Source organism: Xiphias gladius, chromosome 9, assembly GCF_016859285.1.
Source record: "Xiphias gladius isolate SHS-SW01 ecotype Sanya breed wild chromosome 9, ASM1685928v1, whole genome shotgun sequence".
NCBI classification, from domain to species: Eukaryota; Metazoa; Chordata; class Actinopteri; order Istiophoriformes; family Xiphiidae; genus Xiphias; species Xiphias gladius.
In genome coordinates, this window is record NC_053408.1 from 14,340,036 (window position 1) to 14,359,269 (window position 19,234).

At 40.8% G+C, this 19,234-nt stretch overlaps 3 protein-coding genes across 13 annotated transcripts; 2 read left to right on the top strand and 1 right to left on the bottom strand.

Moving 5' to 3' along the window:
* Positions 1-8: 8 nt before the first annotated feature.
* luc7l (LUC7-like (S. cerevisiae)) lies at positions 9-7,919 on the bottom strand. Of its 6 annotated transcripts, none has more exons than XM_040134754.1 (12): positions 7,674-7,919; positions 5,958-6,028; positions 5,554-5,608; positions 4,719-4,813; positions 4,370-4,468; positions 3,137-3,247; positions 2,830-2,973; positions 2,535-2,711; positions 2,268-2,356; positions 2,141-2,170; positions 1,871-2,032; positions 9-1,235 (listed from the first exon to the last, which is right to left on the bottom strand). In XM_040134754.1, exons 3-12 carry the CDS (start codon positions 5,573-5,575, stop codon positions 1,115-1,117), a joined length of 1,050 nt encoding a protein of 349 aa, XP_039990688.1. In that variant the 5' UTR covers positions 5,576-5,608; positions 5,958-6,028; positions 7,674-7,919; the 3' UTR covers positions 9-1,114. The 6 variants fall into 6 exon arrangements, with proteins under 6 accessions (XP_039990688.1, XP_039990687.1, XP_039990686.1 ...); XM_040134753.1 differs by having other exon boundaries at positions 5,554-5,649; XM_040134752.1 differs by having other exon boundaries at positions 5,554-6,028.
* Positions 7,920-7,953: 34 nt separating this feature from the next.
* Positions 7,954-14,331, top strand: fam234a (family with sequence similarity 234 member A). Of its 6 annotated transcripts, none has more exons than XM_040134748.1 (12): positions 7,954-8,229; positions 9,173-9,477; positions 9,560-9,670; positions 9,800-9,982; positions 10,612-10,736; positions 10,988-11,120; positions 11,691-11,823; positions 11,924-12,067; positions 12,375-12,456; positions 12,586-12,738; positions 12,849-12,951; positions 13,078-14,331. In XM_040134748.1, the coding sequence occupies exons 2-12, from the start codon at positions 9,207-9,209 to the stop codon at positions 13,287-13,289; spliced, it is 1,650 nt and encodes a 549-aa protein (XP_039990682.1). In that variant the 5' UTR covers positions 7,954-8,229; positions 9,173-9,206; the 3' UTR covers positions 13,290-14,331. The 6 variants fall into 6 exon arrangements, with proteins under 6 accessions (XP_039990682.1, XP_039990681.1, XP_039990680.1 ...); XM_040134747.1 differs by having other exon boundaries at positions 9,176-9,477; XM_040134746.1 differs by lacking the exon at positions 7,954-8,229 and adding an exon at positions 8,236-8,372.
* Positions 14,332-16,025: 1,694 nt separating this feature from the next.
* On the top strand, positions 16,026-18,474 carry LOC120794202 (cytochrome c oxidase subunit 6B1). The gene is made up of 4 exons (XM_040135009.1): positions 16,026-16,172; positions 16,944-17,057; positions 17,420-17,520; positions 18,206-18,474. Exons 2-4 carry the CDS (start codon positions 16,952-16,954, stop codon positions 18,257-18,259), a joined length of 261 nt encoding a protein of 86 aa, XP_039990943.1. The 5' UTR covers positions 16,026-16,172; positions 16,944-16,951; the 3' UTR covers positions 18,260-18,474.
* The last annotated feature ends 760 nt before the right edge of the window (positions 18,475-19,234 follow it).

Consider the following 19,234-nt stretch of genomic DNA (forward strand, 5'->3'; position numbering starts at 1 on the left):
GGAGGAATTTCTTTTTATTGAGAATTTAAAGAAAGATTTCCAGCAGAACATAAACATATGACTTCACACATTAGGTAAAGCAATGCATCCATTAAAATATGTTTGCACTTAAGTATAAATCTACTCACAAAGGAATTTGTCCAAATTGGGCCACAATTTCAGTTTGACTTAACACATAAAAGGTGTAGCTTTAGCATTTAACTTCCAATGTATAATTTTCTGAACCTACAGCTTTACATTCCGACACTAACTTTGAAGTTACCATTTATTCTCATTATTTTAAATAAAAGAAATCAAGCTAGAACAAATTATAAAACAAGAAACTTGCCACCAATACAAACTCAAAGCAAGCATTTACTTATACTGGCCAAACTCTCAACTGAACAGATTCCCTTCACTGTTGGCAGCATTAAAACTTGGTTGAAAAAAAAAAAAGTGGACAATGAGAGACATAAGGTTGATACTAATATTAGCAATTTAAAAACCTTTAGGTTTTGAATGGAGTTCCTAAAACTTTAACTGGGCGTCAGCAAACTAAGATTGGGAAGACATTCAAGAACTGCACTCAAGCAGAGGGAGATTTAAAAAAAACAAGCAAGCAAACAAACAAAACAAAACAAAAAAAACTTCTTGATAGGACGTGGCTTTTCAGACCATGACAATGAGTAGGCCCAAAACAGATCCTGTATCAAAAGACCATCAGTTAATAATAAAAGAATATGGATTGTTCCATTTTATACTTTAGTCCAGCAGATCATCAGCTCATGTTTGCTGTATCCTCATTGTAGGGTAGTTTATAACAAGACGATGGATGTGTTGGACAGACAGCTACCAAATTACAGATGTGGGTATTACAATACAATCCACTACTGATCGATAACTGATCCCGCCATCCAAATGCAATCTGATATACCTGGATGCTAGATAAGTGACTCCATACGACAGATTTCAGGTTTGTGTACACTCTGGGTCGGCTGCATTAACTGTTAAAGCAAAGAAAGGAGGCAGGCGGGAGAACAAGGAGGTCAAGGCAAGGACTGTAATATGAGGTTACTATAAACAGGTGAGAGAGACAGGAGGAGATTGTGTGTCGGTGATGGATGGAGTTTGGTCTTCAGAGATCCCCCATGTCCCTGTCGTCTGCCCGGCGGGAGTCCGACCTGCCGTTCATACCGTCCCTCCTGTCTCGCTCCCGTGACCTGTCTCTGGATGAGCGCTCTCGGTCCCTGGACGACCTGGGTGACAAGACCGTGCCAGATATTCAGTGAGGTAACACAAATCCAAGCATACAGAATTAAAAAAAAAAATATATATAAAAACAGAGGTGAATCTCTGAACAGCTAAATTATAAGCTTCAACTGGATGAAGGTCCTCATCAGCCTAAACGGTTTATTTCAGATTCGTGACCAGATAAGGGTACAACGCTCGTCTTGAAGCTAAAGACCAAGAGATTAATACACTTGCAAGCTTCTGTGAGAAGATGAGCCTATTCCAAGTAATAGTATCACTATGTAATTTCATATTGACTGCTGTTTGATGTAATCAGATAGGAAATGGTTTGTTATGCAGTTATTTAACACCCCACACCTACATGTTTTGTTTTGTTTTGACTACAATCAAATCTTGCCAAAACATGCCATCACCTTTCAGTTTTCAACTGGGAGAGAGAAAAAAAAACCTAAGCTGGTCTAAAAATTTTTTTATTTTGTCCTTATAAAAAAGTAAAAGAAGCATAATGTCTGAAAAAGCTGTAACAGTCAAAAAAAAAAAAAAAACATCCAATTTATGAGAAGTGAGTTGGAGCTTTTTCTTGCAAGTAATTTTCTGTGGGGGCTTGGTGTGAACTCTGTGAGCTTGGTTGTGTATGTACTTGTGTCTGGAGCTCTGCTCGTGGCTGTGACGGTGGCCTCGGCTGCGGGAGCGGGAGCGGCTGCGATGCCGCCTCCTCCTCTCCCTGGAGCGTGAGCGTGAACGGCGCCTGTCTCGTGATGAGGAGCGCGAGCGCCTCCTTCTGCGGTCACGAGAACGGGACCTGATGAAAGCGAGAGATAACGCTTCAGTTAGAATTCACTTCAGATAGTCTCATTCATCAGAACAACTGATTTAAAATGTAGATAGATGGATAATGCAACATTCTTACCTTCTATGCTCTCTGCTCCGTGATCTGGTCCTATAAAATGAGCGCAAGTGTGAACAGTAAAACTTACACTTAATACAAAAAATGAGCTTCCATGAATATCATCAGGATTATAAATATCTGCACTCACCTCCTCCTCATCCTTTCCTCTTTCTCCCTCTCTTCTCGTCTCTTTAAGCGCTCCTGGTTCCTTTTCTCCTGCTTGTCGACCACAGTTTTCTGATCAAAATAAAACCACAGTACCCAATTAGAGGTGAAGCCAACTTTATCCAAATGTCTGGATGTTCATGATCCATTTTTTCCTTTCCTGCATGTTTTCTAATAATCAGATATACTTGTAATTCATGTAGGATTTTTGTACTAAGGGGTTTACATGGTGAGACAGGCTGATGTATACCTTTAGTTGGTCCAGTTTCTCTCTGATCTGGATGAAGCCCAGGTGAAGCTTGCCACCAAAATGGTCGGCCAAACGACGGTCATTGTCATGGAGACCCAGGTAAGCAGAGCATACCTCACACACCCGAAGCTTCTGCTGCTGGAAGCTGGAAGCCGGCATCGAGTTTCTGTACTCTTCCTAAGGAGACACATACAGAAAAGAGAGGTGTTGAGGGATCAGAAGATGGAAGTATTAATACAAGAGGAGCGCTACACTCCACTTAACTGCAAATACTTCTCGAGTAATGCTTCCTCACCTCCGCATCCTTCTTCCTGGTGCGGACCTTCTCCACTTCCTGCAGGACCTTCTGGGCCTCATCCACATTTCCCTCAGCTCCGAGCTGCTCAGCCTTGGCCAGGAGCTTTCCTATTTCCTCATTCAACTCATGAACCTTCTCTGCCTACATCACAGCCCAGAATACAATTTACATTAGGTTATGTCCAGCACAAAACAGACTATAACAAATTGAATGGTGCATAAAAAGTTAAAGACATAAGTTTGTATTTATATATGTATAAGATTCATGGGTTTTGCAATATCTTTTTAAAAATCTGTTTGCTGACCTTTGCTGCCACCTCAGCACTGATCTCCTCTTGGGTCTCAGCCAGGCGCTTCTTGGCTAGTTCTGTCCTCCGGTCACAGTCGGCAATGAATGACTCCAGGTGATCCACCGCCTTTCAGAGTGAGAACATTTGTTAACAGGAAAAGGCTCAGACAGGAAGGCAGTTCTGATTCTTACTTTATAATGTGAGCTTTGACTAACATAAAATGCAAACAAAACTGTCAGTCCATTGGTTTTTCCTAACGTGCCGTATTATAGGGTTAACTCTGCATATACTGTACATCATATATGTGATGGAAAACTGGTGTGATGCAAGAAGTTTCAGGAGGCCCAGATGTCTTACGCAGAAGCGTTTACTAAGGCTTGATCGAGGAGAATAAAGATGAGCAATATAAATTAACACTGTGTAATGCCACACAATTCTGAAGGTCATCTTCCTTGCGGGGCGTATTTAAACTCATACAGAGCTCATACAAAACATACTACATATCCAAATAAGGATATTCTTCATGGGAACACAGCACCCATCCAAACATGTGTGAAGATTCTACAGGGTACCAAATCCTGAACATTAAATCACGTTAACCTAAGTCATGTTGTATAGTTCATGCAATACCTATGTCTTCCCCGAGAGTTTGTATCTTGTGACCCTGAAGGACACCAATATTATGGCTGTTCACTCCGTCAACCGGAGGCTCTGTTCATCTATCTTTACGACCTTGGTTGCTATGACAACTACTACTGGGGACTGTTCTAGCTTGATTCTATCCGTGCCTTCACAGCTAACCTTAAGACAGACCGTGAACTATTGCTTTTAGGGCTTTCCACTAAGTGACCTATGGAAACACTGCCAATACTACCTAAAGACCCAAAGATGGACATATTCCTTCACATTATACATCTGTTGATTCTACACATTTTGAGTGAGAAATGGGATTTGCTGTAGGCCATTTCTTTGACCTACAGTTTCCTGTTTTTACTTTGAGCACACTATCTAAAATGGTTGGTCAAAAACCTTGGCCATTTTGTGGCTGCAACCTGGTGATAGCAAGTACCTACTCAGTCATTAAGAAGGAAGCATGGTGTACTACCCATTTCCCCACAAAAGCAATATGAAATCTATGGTAAACAAAATAACAAAATTTAAGAATATGAGAATTTAACTTTGGATTTGGAAACACTGACATTTCTACAGTTGGCACAACTATATTATTTATAGTAGGAAATCACTTACATCAAGCTCAAAGAACAGGTCTCTCTCCTTGGAGGCAATTTCATAATCTGCCCGAAGTGCCAGGTCATGGATCTTGGTGCACTCTCCCAGGTCCATACGCTATCACCAAAAGACAAGCACACGTGACCCAAACCGCACAAACTCAACAATAAATGAGTGATGTATAGTTTATGATAACATATTGTACATATTCAGTTTCTTATATTCTTCTTCATTACAGCATTTAAATGACAAGATATATTCTGTGAAGAATCAAATGTGCTCTTATAGCTTTCAATACCTTTCTGCATCTTAAAATAGATATTGGTATCATACTTGGGTGCTAAGAGCTAAACTGTAGCCCACTTACAGTTCCAGACAGGATGTCATGTGGACAGCAGTTGAGAAGATGACTTTTGCAGACTCGCTCGTCAGTGAACTTGACCCTCTGCCGCGTCTCATCCCCTGAAACAATCCAAAAAACAACCAGTGAGAAAGACCTCACATACTTGATAGCAGGTGCGAGGTATCCACTGCTTAAATATATATTACTGTAATTCCACTAAAATAATTGAGCAGATATGTGTCATTATAACTGCATTCAGTGATTCTGTGCCCATGTGAAAACCAATTCTGATTTTTCTAATCGTCACAGTTTTTCCATATACTTCATTAGTGTAAAATTAGATTTACCAATAATAAAGTAACTGTGCGTCTACTGGACTATGTTTACTTATGTGTCAACATTGTAGAAGCTACACATGGCTCTGCATGACTGTGGTACTTCCTTTTATTCTTCGTGCTTACCTTACCCATACCTCAATAAAAATGTGGCAATATTAGAGCCTCAACTCAGTTTAACTTGTGATCAGGCTCAACGTCCACTCTGTAAACGTGGAGCATTAAGGGTTGGCTAGGAAGGACACAGTACTGGCAAATGTTAAATTGTTATTTCATTTAACTAATATGGAAAGAACTACCTTGTTTTTGCAACGTTTTCATTATATGTCAACTTGTTAGTTGGAAATTTGACTATGCAGGAAAGCCTGCTATCAAGACTCTGATAAAAAAAAAAAAGAAAGAAAAAAAGCAAACATTTCAGACAAATGTTCCGGCCAAGCCCTTTACAAATATAAAATATTGAAAACAAAAATACAAAAGAAATCCAAGGAAAAAATGTAGTTTATACACACTGCGATCCGCACCACATACTGTACCCTTCTGCATCTTCAAGACCTCAGCTGCAGAATTTTAAACCCGCTGTAGAAAAGTATAAATGGGAACAGTTTTCTTGCCCATACCTGTAGTAAGAAGTTGGGAGTCATACACAAGTCAGATTGTAAATGATGTGTGCAAAGTTTTTGTTTCGACTGATTGCTAAAATTGCCTTCTGAAAACAGACGTCTAATGGAAAACTGAGAACTGCTCGTTTGGATTCAGCGCGACCAGACGTCTTAGCTCAGGCTGCATAATACTCCATCTTGTAATTCTAGTGCCACTGAAGACTTTGTGAGATTTAAAAAAAAAAAAAGGCTACAATAACTTCCGGAAGGCAAACAAATTGTTTGGATATTCATCATAACAGCTTTAAAAATTATGTGTGACTCACGGCTCGATGAACATGAGGCTTTTCTGCAACTCCTTTGCAGATTGATGTAGGCTGGCAAAGATACACTGAACCTTAATGAATAAAATAAAGGGGCCAAAATTGTTCAGTTTGTATGCAACAAATGTATGGGAAGAATTTGATATCAATCTCATCATACATACACCCACAAACTCACAACACAAAGTCACTCTTACTGTACAGATCGAATTAACAACTTGTTAAGAGATAATCCACAGGGCTGCAGTTTTATTCAACCAACTGTCAGGATGAATCACTGATTTATAAAATGGCAGAACAGCAACACACTCTCATTTTCTGCCAATGACAATCAGACTTGACAGCTGATTTACCTTTTAATGTTTGCATCCAAATGGCTGAAAGCTAAATCTAAAATCGTATTTTAGCATGTCAAAGCACCCATTAAGGAAACTCTTATCAACAAGATAAGAGTATTTATCTTCATTTTTCAGTTTCACTAAATAGACAAAGTCACATAGACATCACTTTTAATTTTTTTATTATTAATTATTTAAATACTAAGCAATAGAACTGGGACACGGTTTGTTCTAGTTCATGCAGACTCAGGAACAACAAATTAAGACAAAACTATGATCTATATTTACATAAGGTTGCTCAGTATAATCAAACATAGTTTTAGGTACTTTTTCCTTGCTTGTCTATTCCATTTTCTGCAACTTTATACTTCTATTCTACTAAATTTAAGCGGCAAACATTGTACTTTTTTAATCCCCACATTTATCTGACAGCTGCAGTTACGTGATACTTAGCTGATTGTGATTTTTAATACAAAACATATGATCAACTTAAGATATGATTTGATATTATGCAATGTTGTTGTTGAAACAGTCCAACAGTATATACAGTAGGTAAGATTAGCCCCACCTTAAACCAGCAACAACACTACACTTCCGCATTGATGCATGAGTAACTTGTAGATAATGATTCAAAATTATAACGCTACACTAGCAGGGACCATTCTACTGCATAATGAATATTTTTACTTTTGATACTTCAAATACATTTTGCTGATTAACGAGAGTAAGATTACAAATGAAGGACTTGATCTAGAGTAATTTACTTTTCTCTTCTAATGACGTTGCGCTATATAGCTTGAGTGGCTGTTATTGACATTTTTATGCATTTGCCACAGGCTCTTCTCACATTATAACATCTGCAGTCGTTCAATTTATCAGTTGAATAACTCGGTTCATTCTGCCGAATGTTAATTCAGAAACAACTGGTAATGCGACTGCCTGTTCGTTAAAAGTGCAACAACCATAAATATTATGAATGTTAAGGAGTAGAGTTAACGTTTAATTACTATACATATTTTATATATTGTATATATTATTGTATAAATCGTCCATAGCTAGGCAGCGTAGCCTCCCGACGGATCCATAACTTCACAATAAACATTAGCGTTTGCTAACTTAGCTGCGAGCTAGGGATTTGGTTAAAAGTGGAAAAAGCGAAACTAAAAACGTCATTGAAGTCAAATTTGCCAGAGTGGACGCAAACATTAAATCCTAATTTTAATCCGTAAAGCCTTCTTAAGTCTAACTTTACAGTATTTTAAACAGCCCTCTGCAGTACATCCATTCATGCAGGTCTGTCCATCACACGCCAACACCAGCCAGCCTCAGCGATGGCTCCATCTTGGCTAGCTAGCTCAGCTAGCATGCTACGGCAACTCACCATCCCTCGCTGTTCCCATCAGCTGGTCGAGCAGAGCTCTCATTTGAGCTTGGGCAGACATTTGTGGCTCTTCCGTCGACAGCGCTATATAAAAATTAGGCAACTGAAAGCAGCTCCTTGGTATTTTTGTTAGGTTGTTTGGTAATGTATTCGTCCAAGCATCACCTCTCGCAGATTTTCTCTATTTCGTGGACTCGCCAGTTTCCGTTTTGTATCAGGGAAGTGACGACAGAGCCCGTTGTTTCAAAGTTCCGCTTAGCTAACGCTAAAGGGAGGGCTAGTGGTCTGAAATCGACCAATAGTAACTTTCGGAAACAAGTGAATTAACAAATCAGAGCGACTTCAACCCAATCCTCGAAAACAACACCACTTTTCTGCCCTGAGCTTTGTCTGCCAGGCAGCAGCTACTCATAGGCTTGGGCCCCTGGTAGCTCATCTAACCACAGGCTATTTCTAGGTTTAGGTTAAAGAGGGATAATGTTAAAGTTAATGTCGTAGTTGGGGGCTTTGATATCGTTTGGGTCTACAAAACTTCAACGTAAGGATCAAGACAGAGGTACCTGACAGACAAATTTGGGGCCTTGAAACTTGGTTTAGGTTACGCAGCTGAAGTTGACAGGAAGCTTTGTTGCTATGTGTTAGGCCTACTATTTGAGTTAGCAGCACCACTGACCACAAGGGACAACAGTGGATAGTAAAGTAAGAAAAACTTTTCTTGAGTCAATGTAAATTCTTCTTTGAATTTCAGATAGTGGGACTTTCGTGATAAAATTACGCAGTAGTCATTTTTTGTCGGGGCTGGCCTTTGCTCAACAAGTTAGTACCCTAACCAGGTGTTAACCGTAAACTTTCCGAACCAAAGCTCGCTAACAAAGATAGCTACCCATTGACATTGACATATTTGACATTGAACTTTGAACTCGGAGGAAACGCTCCTCTTGGGTCACTTAGCTAACAATGTACGGCAAATTCACCAATTTTTACATCATTTTGACATCGGACGTGCTCGCTTGCGTATCTACGTATTTTAATGTTTTTATCACACTCCGGTACCTTTAAAGTTTTCTAATGGGGTTATATGCCTGAGGCTACAGAACAAATAACAGGGTGTGCTAGCGTGGATGATGATGATTGTTCATTATGGGTTTGTTGTTTTTGTGCTGAGAAATCTCTGGAGTCAGTGCTGGCACCTCTGAATGGGCTCAGATTCACAAAAGTTGATGCAGCAGAAATAGCTGGACTGACAGACACTGCTGCCTTCAGTATTTTTTCATGTACTATATCTGTGAATGCCAGCGAGTTTTTGTTATTATTACTGGTTACTTTGACACATGCAGGTTTGTAGTTTACTTTTCCACTGCGACAGATAAAGAAGTAAACTGTACCTCACGATGGGAGTATTTACTGTTCAGTCCATAACTAGTGTTTTCTCATGTAAGAGTTTAAGATCAGCCGTATATTGAGAAAAGGTTTTACTATAAGTTCTTTCCCCTGTCAAGTAGATCAGTGGGTCAGTGATGCATTGAGGCGACAATGGAGACTACAGACCGTGCCACTGAAGGCGACCCTCTGAAGAGGGGAGAGGACGGGGCGGAGACGGGAACAGCACCATCAGCAACAGAACTGAAGAAGAAGAGTTGTAAGGAAGTCTTGGGTTTTGCCAAACTGACCCACTGGCGAACTGCAGTCTTCTTCCTCTCTTTGTTCCTCTGCCTGACCATAGTATTTGCCTTCTCCTTCATCATCCCCTGTCCTGTCAGACCGCAGTATCTCGTTTCCTGGAACAGGACTTTTTCTGAAGCAGGTGTGTACAATGGTATGCTTTTCACTGTGTGGTTATGTCTTAAAGGTGGGACTAATTTCTTCTCTCTTTTTCTCTGCCACAGCAACCTATGACTTCGTAGCTATTGAAACTGCAAGCAGCGACAAGGTGATGGATGTCCTGTTTGTCCTCAAAATGAGAGAAGGCAGTCAGAACAATACGTGTGCTGATGCAGGTGTAAAGCGTTCTTCCATTTTCATTTAATTTAATCATGACAAAACAAGAGCTGGATAGCTCACACTATATGGTGGCTCTGTACGACTGTTGTTTTGGGTGATTCAGATACACTCTGTGTGTTTTCCAGGTCTGCCTTCACCATGTGTGTTTGTGGTAGCAGTGGATGGGACAGATGGAGAGACCCTGTGGGAACGTCCATTGCATCCTGAATTCCACTGGGCCCAGTGTGGTCTGGAGAAAGAAACAGGCAGAACATGGGACTGTCTGCTATCCCATTTTGACCAGTTAACAGCTGTTGACAAATACTCTGGTTTGTGACTATGTCATTACTATGTTTCTGTAGTATGGCTATTACAAATTACATCACATTTTATTAATTAATTTCTATCCTATAATATTCTATCCTATAATTTAATAACAATACAGAACACTTGAGTTGTTTTGTCACTTCAATTTTAAAAATTAATTTATCAATTTTTAAGACAGCCATAAAATGTTTAAGCCCCTGTGTGTAGAATTTTTATGCGATTCTATCAAATTGTTCTGATGTTATGTGTTTTTATGGAAATTATTGTACTGTGTATTGCTTTCAGGTCATTTATCACAGTGCCCCCGTGTCAGATTCATCATAACAACTGGAGTTAAAGCAAGGATCTAACACATTGTGAACATTAAAGCAATAAGTTGTAGTGATAAGCAAGTGGTATTTTTCATGGTATACTGAGCAAACTCCATTTGCTGATGATTCCTGAGATGCAGAGAAAAGTTAGTAAGTGGACCTTTTGAATTAAGATGATCTTGTAGAACTACTATACCCAAGGTCAAGAATGAACTTTCAAGCTTAAGGGAAGTTGTAGTTTTTGTTTTAGTTTTTTGTTTTTATAATCTGCTAAACCCATATTGAGTGTTCTGTTCCCGATGTGGTGTGTTTGCGTACAGGTGAAATTAGGTGGCAGCAGCCTCAGCCACCTGGTCTGCACAGCACTGTGCCTGTTCTTAGTGTCCCAGATCTGGATGGGGACAAACTCAGTGATGTGGCTCTGGTGGCATCTGACGTCACACAGGTAAACATCGGTGATGTTATTTATTACAGCTACATTTATTTTCTTCCTTTCTATCTCACAGTGCAAGTATAAACTTATATTATGATTCTGCGTGTTTAGAATTTGTACATTTTTTGCATTTTCCTTGGTAATAATCTATCGTAACAGCTCTCAAATCTGCAAATAATACGCTTTGGCAGTGAAATCACATATTAATGTTGCAGCAAAAAAAGAAATTCACACAATTTCAATGTCTACCATCATATCTGCAGACTCAGTTGATCTTCCTCTCAGGAAAGACGGGTGTCCAAATCGGTTCTACAGTGGCTCTGGACTCCACAGAGACACCCAAACCCCTTCTCCATTGCACTACAGAAGGTTCTCACTATGTACTGCTCCAAAAAGGTTAGTATCTGAAATCAGCTATGGCAGTCCCAACAGGTTAGTGCATATCTGCATTCAAAACAGCTAAGTCTTTTCTAACAGAGGAGTGCTGCACTGTTTCAAAATTGTTAAGAAGTATCAGAAATGCAGAATTGCAGTTCAGGTGATCTTTAGAGCTAAAAGAGGAAGTAACCCAAAGTTATAAAGAAGTTTAAAAAGCCATTAAACATCTCCAGAAACCAATTTGATTTGACAGGAATTGTGCTAATGTTGGGAAAAAATGGCACTGACACAGAGAGCACGAGGTGCTTGTCTTGTCTCTTGGTGTAACTGGGTGTTGAGTAAAAACAGTATATTTATGTAGCACTTTGAAGACCCTTTTTTATTTTGTATTGCAGTGTTTGACAGTGTGTTTAAATATCTAATTTTCACCTTAGTTTTATTTTATTAAAATAACCTTTGTAAGCAGTGTATTGATTTTATTATGACAGCTTTGGTTCCGGTATAACTGTTGTACTGTACATAGAAGTACACATTTGGATGTACTTTACTCTTGTTGTCAGTATTGAGTAATTTTGTATTCATTCACAGACACTGGCTTGTATGGACTGGCACTGTGGAGGATTGCTGCCAAGGCTAAAGCAGGGATGGAGGTCAGCCTGAAGAAGGATAAACACTGGGAGAGTCATGCTAATGCCACATCTGGCCTTGTGCCCATTTATGAGTGAGAAGAACCCTCCATTAACCTCTTATTATTTCACGTAGCTTGTAATCATTGGTGCTTTAGCCAGAGACTTTGGCTTATATTTATTTCTATGCTGTAGGTCTGACTCAGTGAGACAAGTGCTCAAGACAGAAGAAAAAGAAGATCCATCCAACCTGCTGCTTGTGACTGGGAAGGAGGTGGCATTAGTCAACGGAAAAAATCTACAGCTACTGTGGAGATTCAATACCAGCTCCGTCCTCAGGTAACGCTTCTGTTTGTTTGTTTGTTGTTTTTATTGCAAATTCAAATAACTTAAGCATTTATACACACACATACATATATATATACATACACACACACACACACACACACACACACATATACACACATATACACATACACATTAGAAAAAGTAGAAAGCAGTAAAAAAAAAAAAGCAAGCCATGTTATTACAGCAGAATATTTGTTTTGGGAGAGCACTTCAAATATTAAAGTAAACCCTTTACTATCATTATAACCAGGCACCATGAGTCAAATACATGTTCTCCCCTGTGTTCTCATTCATTCAGTGAGCCTTCCTTTGGTCACTTTAACAAAGACGGGGTACTTGATGTTGTGGTTGAGGAGGACATTGGCAATTACACAAAGAGGGTAAGTTGGGTCAAACACTTCTGAGATACTTACATTTTATTTCCTACGTCCAGCTACTCTCGTGTTTTTATGTTTTTATTTTTTATTTGAATCATATATTAACTGTACCATTTACTGTCCTGTATGTAGATAATAATTCTTGATGGGAAGTCTGGTGATGAGCTGTGGGAAGTCAACCTTTCAGCCACTCCGAACGCACCGAGACCGGCCTCAATACACACCATCAACTCCATTTCAATCTTTGTGTTTTGGGGCGTAATGCCCACAGAGACCAACTCTTCTGTAAGTACGCTGCCTTTACGGAAGGATGTATGTCACAAATTTCTCACCGATAAAACTCGGCTACTCAGAGATTCACAAAATGCTAATATGACTCAAATGTTTCCTTCTAGGTACCTTTAAAAAGTGACCAACGTTCTTACATGCTGCATCCACTCTATTCTAAAGTTCTTCTCGAGTCCACCAATGTCATGGACCACATCATAACATTTAAAGGTGCTTTTGAATTTCCTCCGCACTAACAAAATTACATTATCATTCAGCTACAAACGGTGTGTGACTCAGTGCTTGGAGGGATAAGGAAACACTCTTTGTGTGACTGTATTTGTGTTTTTATCTCAGCCACGCTGTTGGAGCGTGGGCGCCATGCAGCCTACTTCCTGCTGACAGGACCTGGGACGGAGGGGGATGAAGGCACTGTGGTCCTCACCAAGCGAAAGCTGAAGCAGGACATCCCTCAGAGCAAAGTAGTCCGTATTGGCCCCGGAGGAGGCTCAGAGACCAGTGAGGACATCAAAGAGGCCTTCAGCCGACTCCGCTTCAGGGACTGGTGAAAGGACCAACTGTAACATGTACAGTCATTCCTTATTGTTAAAACCAGTTTGGTACAGCTGACTGTACGGTGGCTTAACTTGGCTTAAGAACCAAAGTGTGTACTCTAGTTATGACTTTCTAACTGCTGACAACCAAAAAATTCCTTTCTGTTTAGAGACTTGGGCTGACTTGATTTGACAGGGTTCTTCTGTTTCTCTCCATTGGAAAAGCTGGGCATTATTTGTCTTCAGACTTGACTGTATACATAAAATCATCAGTCTAATTTTATCTAGCGTCCAAAGAGCTCTTTGTTCCCTGACAATCACTACGCACAGATGCTGTTCTCCTGCTGATGAATCAAGCGGACCTGCCTTGTTGTATTGTTTCTAGCACTTTCATGCATCAATGCAATGCTCTTTTTTTAAATTGCAGAGGCTGGATTATTATTTGGATCTATGCAACTGTATGTCACACTGTGCTTTAAAGGTAGCAGACGCACGCTACTACAGGTAGTAGCTCCTGTGTATTCCAAATTACAACAACCTTAAAGATCACACTATGATAGGGCTATTTTTCTTTGAGAAAATTTAATCAAACAGTACAGTAAAAGAGACAGCTGGACGGTCAAACTTGAAATACGGCAGAAACACCACCAACCTTAAGTACACACTATGTGGCTACATGTTTTGTGACGTATCCTATTTGTGAAAGTACTGGTAAGAGAGTCCTGAAGTCATTGGGACTGTTGCTAATCATGTGTGTCCATTTCTCAATCCAAGATGCTGTAACTTGTGATGTTAATGCACACTGACTAAACCTTTGAGGCACTCAATGCTGAGTCTCAAAGGATCACGATAATATTGAGTCATTGCTGTGGGTTTGCAGCTTCTTACGAGGTAGTTTCTTTCCTTAGTGGTTTGTAACAGTTAAATAAGTAAAAATATGTTTCTTGTTTTGCTGTATGTTAATATATTGAACCTGTGGGACAGGCCTTTGTTGGAGCTGGCTTTTCTTTCTGACTTGATATGCTTGAATTTGAACAATATTAAACAATTTGAAAATAACAGATTTTGCTGTTGTGTCAAAGATGTCTTATTATAGCAGCAAACACAGTGAACGCACAAAATATCTGGGGCATCTTTCTAATTGAGCAATTGTGGCCACTTAGCAAAACCAAACAAATGCCGTTATCTGAAAGCAATGACATCCTTCTAGGCTGCTCCTTATATTTACATGTGCTTTCAGTATGCTTCAGATTTAATGAGGAACATCGGAAGAGGATCATTTCTTTTGCCCTTATTCACCACCTTAGGAAAAACAGTGAGAATTTTGTGGGGTTATTTTTTTTTTTGTAAAGAGGGGGTGCCGCATTGATTTTTGTCAGTGCTCATACATTTTTCTTCAGCAACAAGTATAGTGTAATAAACTTGACAAAACACAATGTATGAATCAATGATCTAATATTGACTGCCTTAATAACATTACATGAATTTACAACACACAGTGACCTAATTCAAAACTAAATTTGTCATCAGAAACAGACTCTACTTCCTTGAATCTTTTCTAACTTTTGCCTTGTTTGATATTTTGGTATCAAACACAATGGAATACTGCCCAGTCATGCCCTATAATCAGAAAACAAAGCGTGAGTCCGATTCAGTGGTAAAAGAAAACCTTTTGCTGCCCTCGTGTGTTGTACTATAAACACTTGTTAAATGAATTGCAAGAGTCTGTAGTAGCTGCCATGCGCAATGAAGACAGGGCCGCCTGACGGAATTGCAGTCCATTGATACATAGGAGCCAGTCACGTACCACAGGGGTTGAACCGTATAGTTTACACCCGAAATAATTGCAGCGCGTTATTTCTTCACCGGTCACCGGTGACAGGCTCTCGTCCTCCTGGCTTAACGTGGGGGAATGGAAACCCTTAGCGCACCTTACGCAGAATGTTCTTTTATTTGCTTTTATTTATTTTTTTTGGAAAAGCGGTCCACGGCAGGAAAGGGGCGCGGAGCCGTACGCAGCGCGGTGGGAGGCGGAAGGGCGCGCGTCAGGGTCAGGATGAGCATACGGGATGGCCGCGTTTGCCAGCATCCCGTCAGTATGGTGGGACTCATGTCGAGCCACAGAGCCCAGGTCAGGGGCTGTAAGTCCGTGCTCCCGAAGTTAGACGAAACTACGCACCGTGAAAGTTCCCCCGACCAGCCACAGTAATAAAGTCTGCGCTCCCCTGCCCCCGCCCCCCGGTGACACCACGAACACGTTTGATAGCAACCCCGTAACCGGTTTCGCTGCTTCGCCCACACATGACCTGGCCGCTGTAACTCCGAGGCGGCGAGTTTCTGGTTTGGACCCATGAGCATTTGCCGGCCGCTTCCACGTTAGTTCTTCATCTGAATACGGACGCAGGGCGAAGTCCGCCGGGAGAGGCAAAATGAGGCGCTGCTGTTTCTCACCGCGACAACTCAAACCAAAGCACCCGAGATAGTTTTAATACTCAGTGCAAACATCTATTAATGATTAACGAAATTTAAAAAAAAAAAAAAAAATGGCAGGACACTTCCGCCTTGAGAAGAGTTGAGTGCGAAACATGAGCATAAACTCGATAAAACAACGCCCCGCTGCTCCCGTTGTGCCCCCCGTAGCCTCTCACGACCCGCACATCGCCCGAGACGCCCCCCCCCCCCAGTGAAGGCAGTCTGAGCCGCGAGGCGGTGGGCGCCTGTCACCTCAATGTGACCCGCGGCCGCCATACCGTTATCCTAGGACTGCACGGCTGCAGTATCCTCAGAGCGGAGCGCGCGCGTGGGGCGCACGACAGCGTATCAGAGGCACGACACGCTTCCACCGTCCGGTGTAAAAGTCACTCTGAGCACGGGCCGGCAACCGCGACGAAATAACAGGTAACGTTTACCCGCCTTTCTCTCTGATCCTTTGAATTTAAAAATCAAAAAACAAAACCAAACCGTTTCTCTCGAGAGACACACCACGCGTATTTTATAGGCTACGTACACCTACACAAGGAGGCTCGGCTGCCGCGTCTGAAAATGGCATTAATTTAAGTTCCGCATGTGGATGTTGTCGCACAGACAGGCTTGATTTGACCTTGTACTTGCAACGAACCACCTTGATGATTATAACAAATACCATCAGTATTAAACGTAAGTGTTAAAGAGAAAGGGAAGGAGAAGGAAATGCCTCCAGGGGCCTGGCGAACGAGGCTGTTGAGCTTTTTGCCAATATCGATTAACGCGTTTTTCTTCCAACGTTTTCCGCATGTTCGGCTAAAACGGCTATTGCGAGGCGCTCGTTTGATGGTCAACGGCATGTATAGTCCGGTGTTATACTGCAGACGTCCTCTGTGAACGGAGCACCGGCGGAAAGATCTACGCTGCTAGAAAACGTATCCTTCAGGTGCCGCATGCAGCTCCGCGCAGTGAGCCTCTGCTGAAGCGCACGCTCGTCCTCTAGGACAGGGGCTCGATCCCCGCACACCTGGGCTGCAGCCCCCTGGGTGCATTTCTGCCGGCCCGTCTGCGTGGTAAACACGGCACCTGACACATGACGAGTCGCGACGTTTGAAACGAGCCCCCTCCCTGGTGACTAGGTGACGGGAACAGCTTTCTGTCCGGCATCCTACAGTAGCCGCTGATGGTCTGATGTTTTCTTGACAGAAGTGAAAATGGCCGAGGACATTAAGACCAAACTTGAGAACTATCGGACTGCTCCGTTTGATGCCAGATTCCCCAACCAGAACCAGACCAGGAACTGCTGGTCCAACTACCTGGGTAAGACTGCACGTCAAGGTCAAAGCAGTCAGCTTCAGGTTCCAGACATTTCTAACCAAATATAAAATACTCATCTAAGCACCTTTTAAAACTCTGAAGACATGCTTATGCTATTTATATAATTAAAAGATTATAATAAATGTGGTATCATTATACCTTTGATCAGTGATTTTCTAAATCTGAGGCAGGTAGAATAAGCCCTAGTCTAAGGTCTTTTAAGGTGTTGACCTCTGACCTCTGACCTGGACTTAATCCAGTTTGAGATTTCTTGTGGGCGCTGACATGACCATTCCCCTTGAAAACTGGACTGAGGCCCTGTTTTTTTTTTTTAATATTCATTGTTGTTGTTTCTCTATTAATAGACTATCACCGCTGCCAGAAAGCTCTGACCGCCAAAGGAGAAGACATCACCCCTTGTGAATGGTACAGGAGAGTCTACAAATCACTCTGCCCCATGTCCTGGGTAAACACTTGTTTCACATCTCAGCTCAACTCTTCTGTGAGATAAATTGTTTGTTTTTTTATAAAAAGACACACGGCAGAATATATGAGATACTCTCCCCCATGTGGGCTGAGTTTGTTTAGCAGAGGTCAAACAACTTTATCGTTCCTCGCATTCCTGTGAGCCTCTGCTCAGTAATGAGAATCAAAACATGTAGAGTTTCAGTCCAAACATAGAGATTGGAGGCTCCCGCTTTAAGTAATTCTCAGCTCCTTTAAAAAAAAAAAAAAAAAAAAAAAAGCCGGAACGTACAGCATATTTTGAGTTACTTTTTAAGCCAAATCGAAGGAACAAATTGAAATATTGACTTTTGAGCATCAGAAGTCATTACTACCTTTCCCCAAATGGACATGCTGCCTTGGATTCCAATTCCTCTAACATTTGACAGCATCACCTGATGTGGGGTCTTGAATCAACGCAAAACACATGAGGTAGAAGAACTGCAGAAACTCCCAAGCATGTTGTACTTCGGGTCACACAGCACAGATATCACAGCACGTGTTAATGCCACTTTTAATCATGTTTCCAACTTCTAAATAGCAGTCTGATGTTTTTCAAGGTTTTCGTCATTTTCTGAATCTTGCTGAATTTAAAAAGAATAATTATGTCTCAAAGTAGGTTTCACTTTGAAATTTTGTCCCTTTAGGTCCAGAAATGGGATGACCAGAGAGAAGAGGGAACCTTTCCTGGAAAAATCTAAGATTGCCATCTCCAAAGCCGTTGGACCGCAAAGCTGTACTCTTTTCAGCTAGATGTTTGTGTATGTGGGGGGGAGACCAAGTGGCTCCCTCACCACCTTTCCACTACTGCTGCTCTGTCCCAGGAGTACACTGACACTGAATGGTCATTCCCAACAAATGTCATGAAATGTACAGCAAAATTCTGCATTAAAATATCTCAGGATATATTTATGGACTTCAGTTGTCCCTTATGTTTTTTTTTTCTTTTTGCAGTGTGCTGCTCATCCCACCAGAGAATTATTAAATACTTTATATTGGCTGAGATGAGAAGTGTGAGGGGTCAAGTGAGTGCATTAAAGTCTGAACATGCAGGCCTGCAGTAGGAAGCTGATGCAAGCCATTCACCCACAGCAAAAAGGACATTTTAGTTCCTCTTTCTCAGAAAAATGATGGAAGACATGTTTTTCAAATTTTATTCATTCAAATAAACCTACATCAAATATACATATTTAATCAAGATTAGAAAAATAATTAAAATATTTCAAAACACTAAATGTTACACATACAATAACAGCCACCACCCCACAGAGCAGGACTGAGATACAGAGTAATGGCTACTGCTGCTGTTGAACATACAGAAATTAAATACATAAAACTGCATTTCATATACAATTACTCCCATCAAGTGTAAGGAGTATGACATACCTTATATTGGGGCTAAAAGAAGCAGTAAAAACTCCTCCAAACAAAAGTATCTTAACATTTTAAGATGATAACAACAGCTAACGCTGAAGAAACGTTCCCATGCAACAAGTTAGAACAGTAAATATCTAATGAATGAATGGTACTATACTAACTACCAAGTATTACAGTGAAAGTAGAACCATATTGATCCTTTTTACAGATGATTCTTTTCTATTTGAGGTAAGTTTATAGTATTTGCATATAAGTAGTTGCCTGTTACTGTATCTACTCAAAATCTAAACTGGAAAATG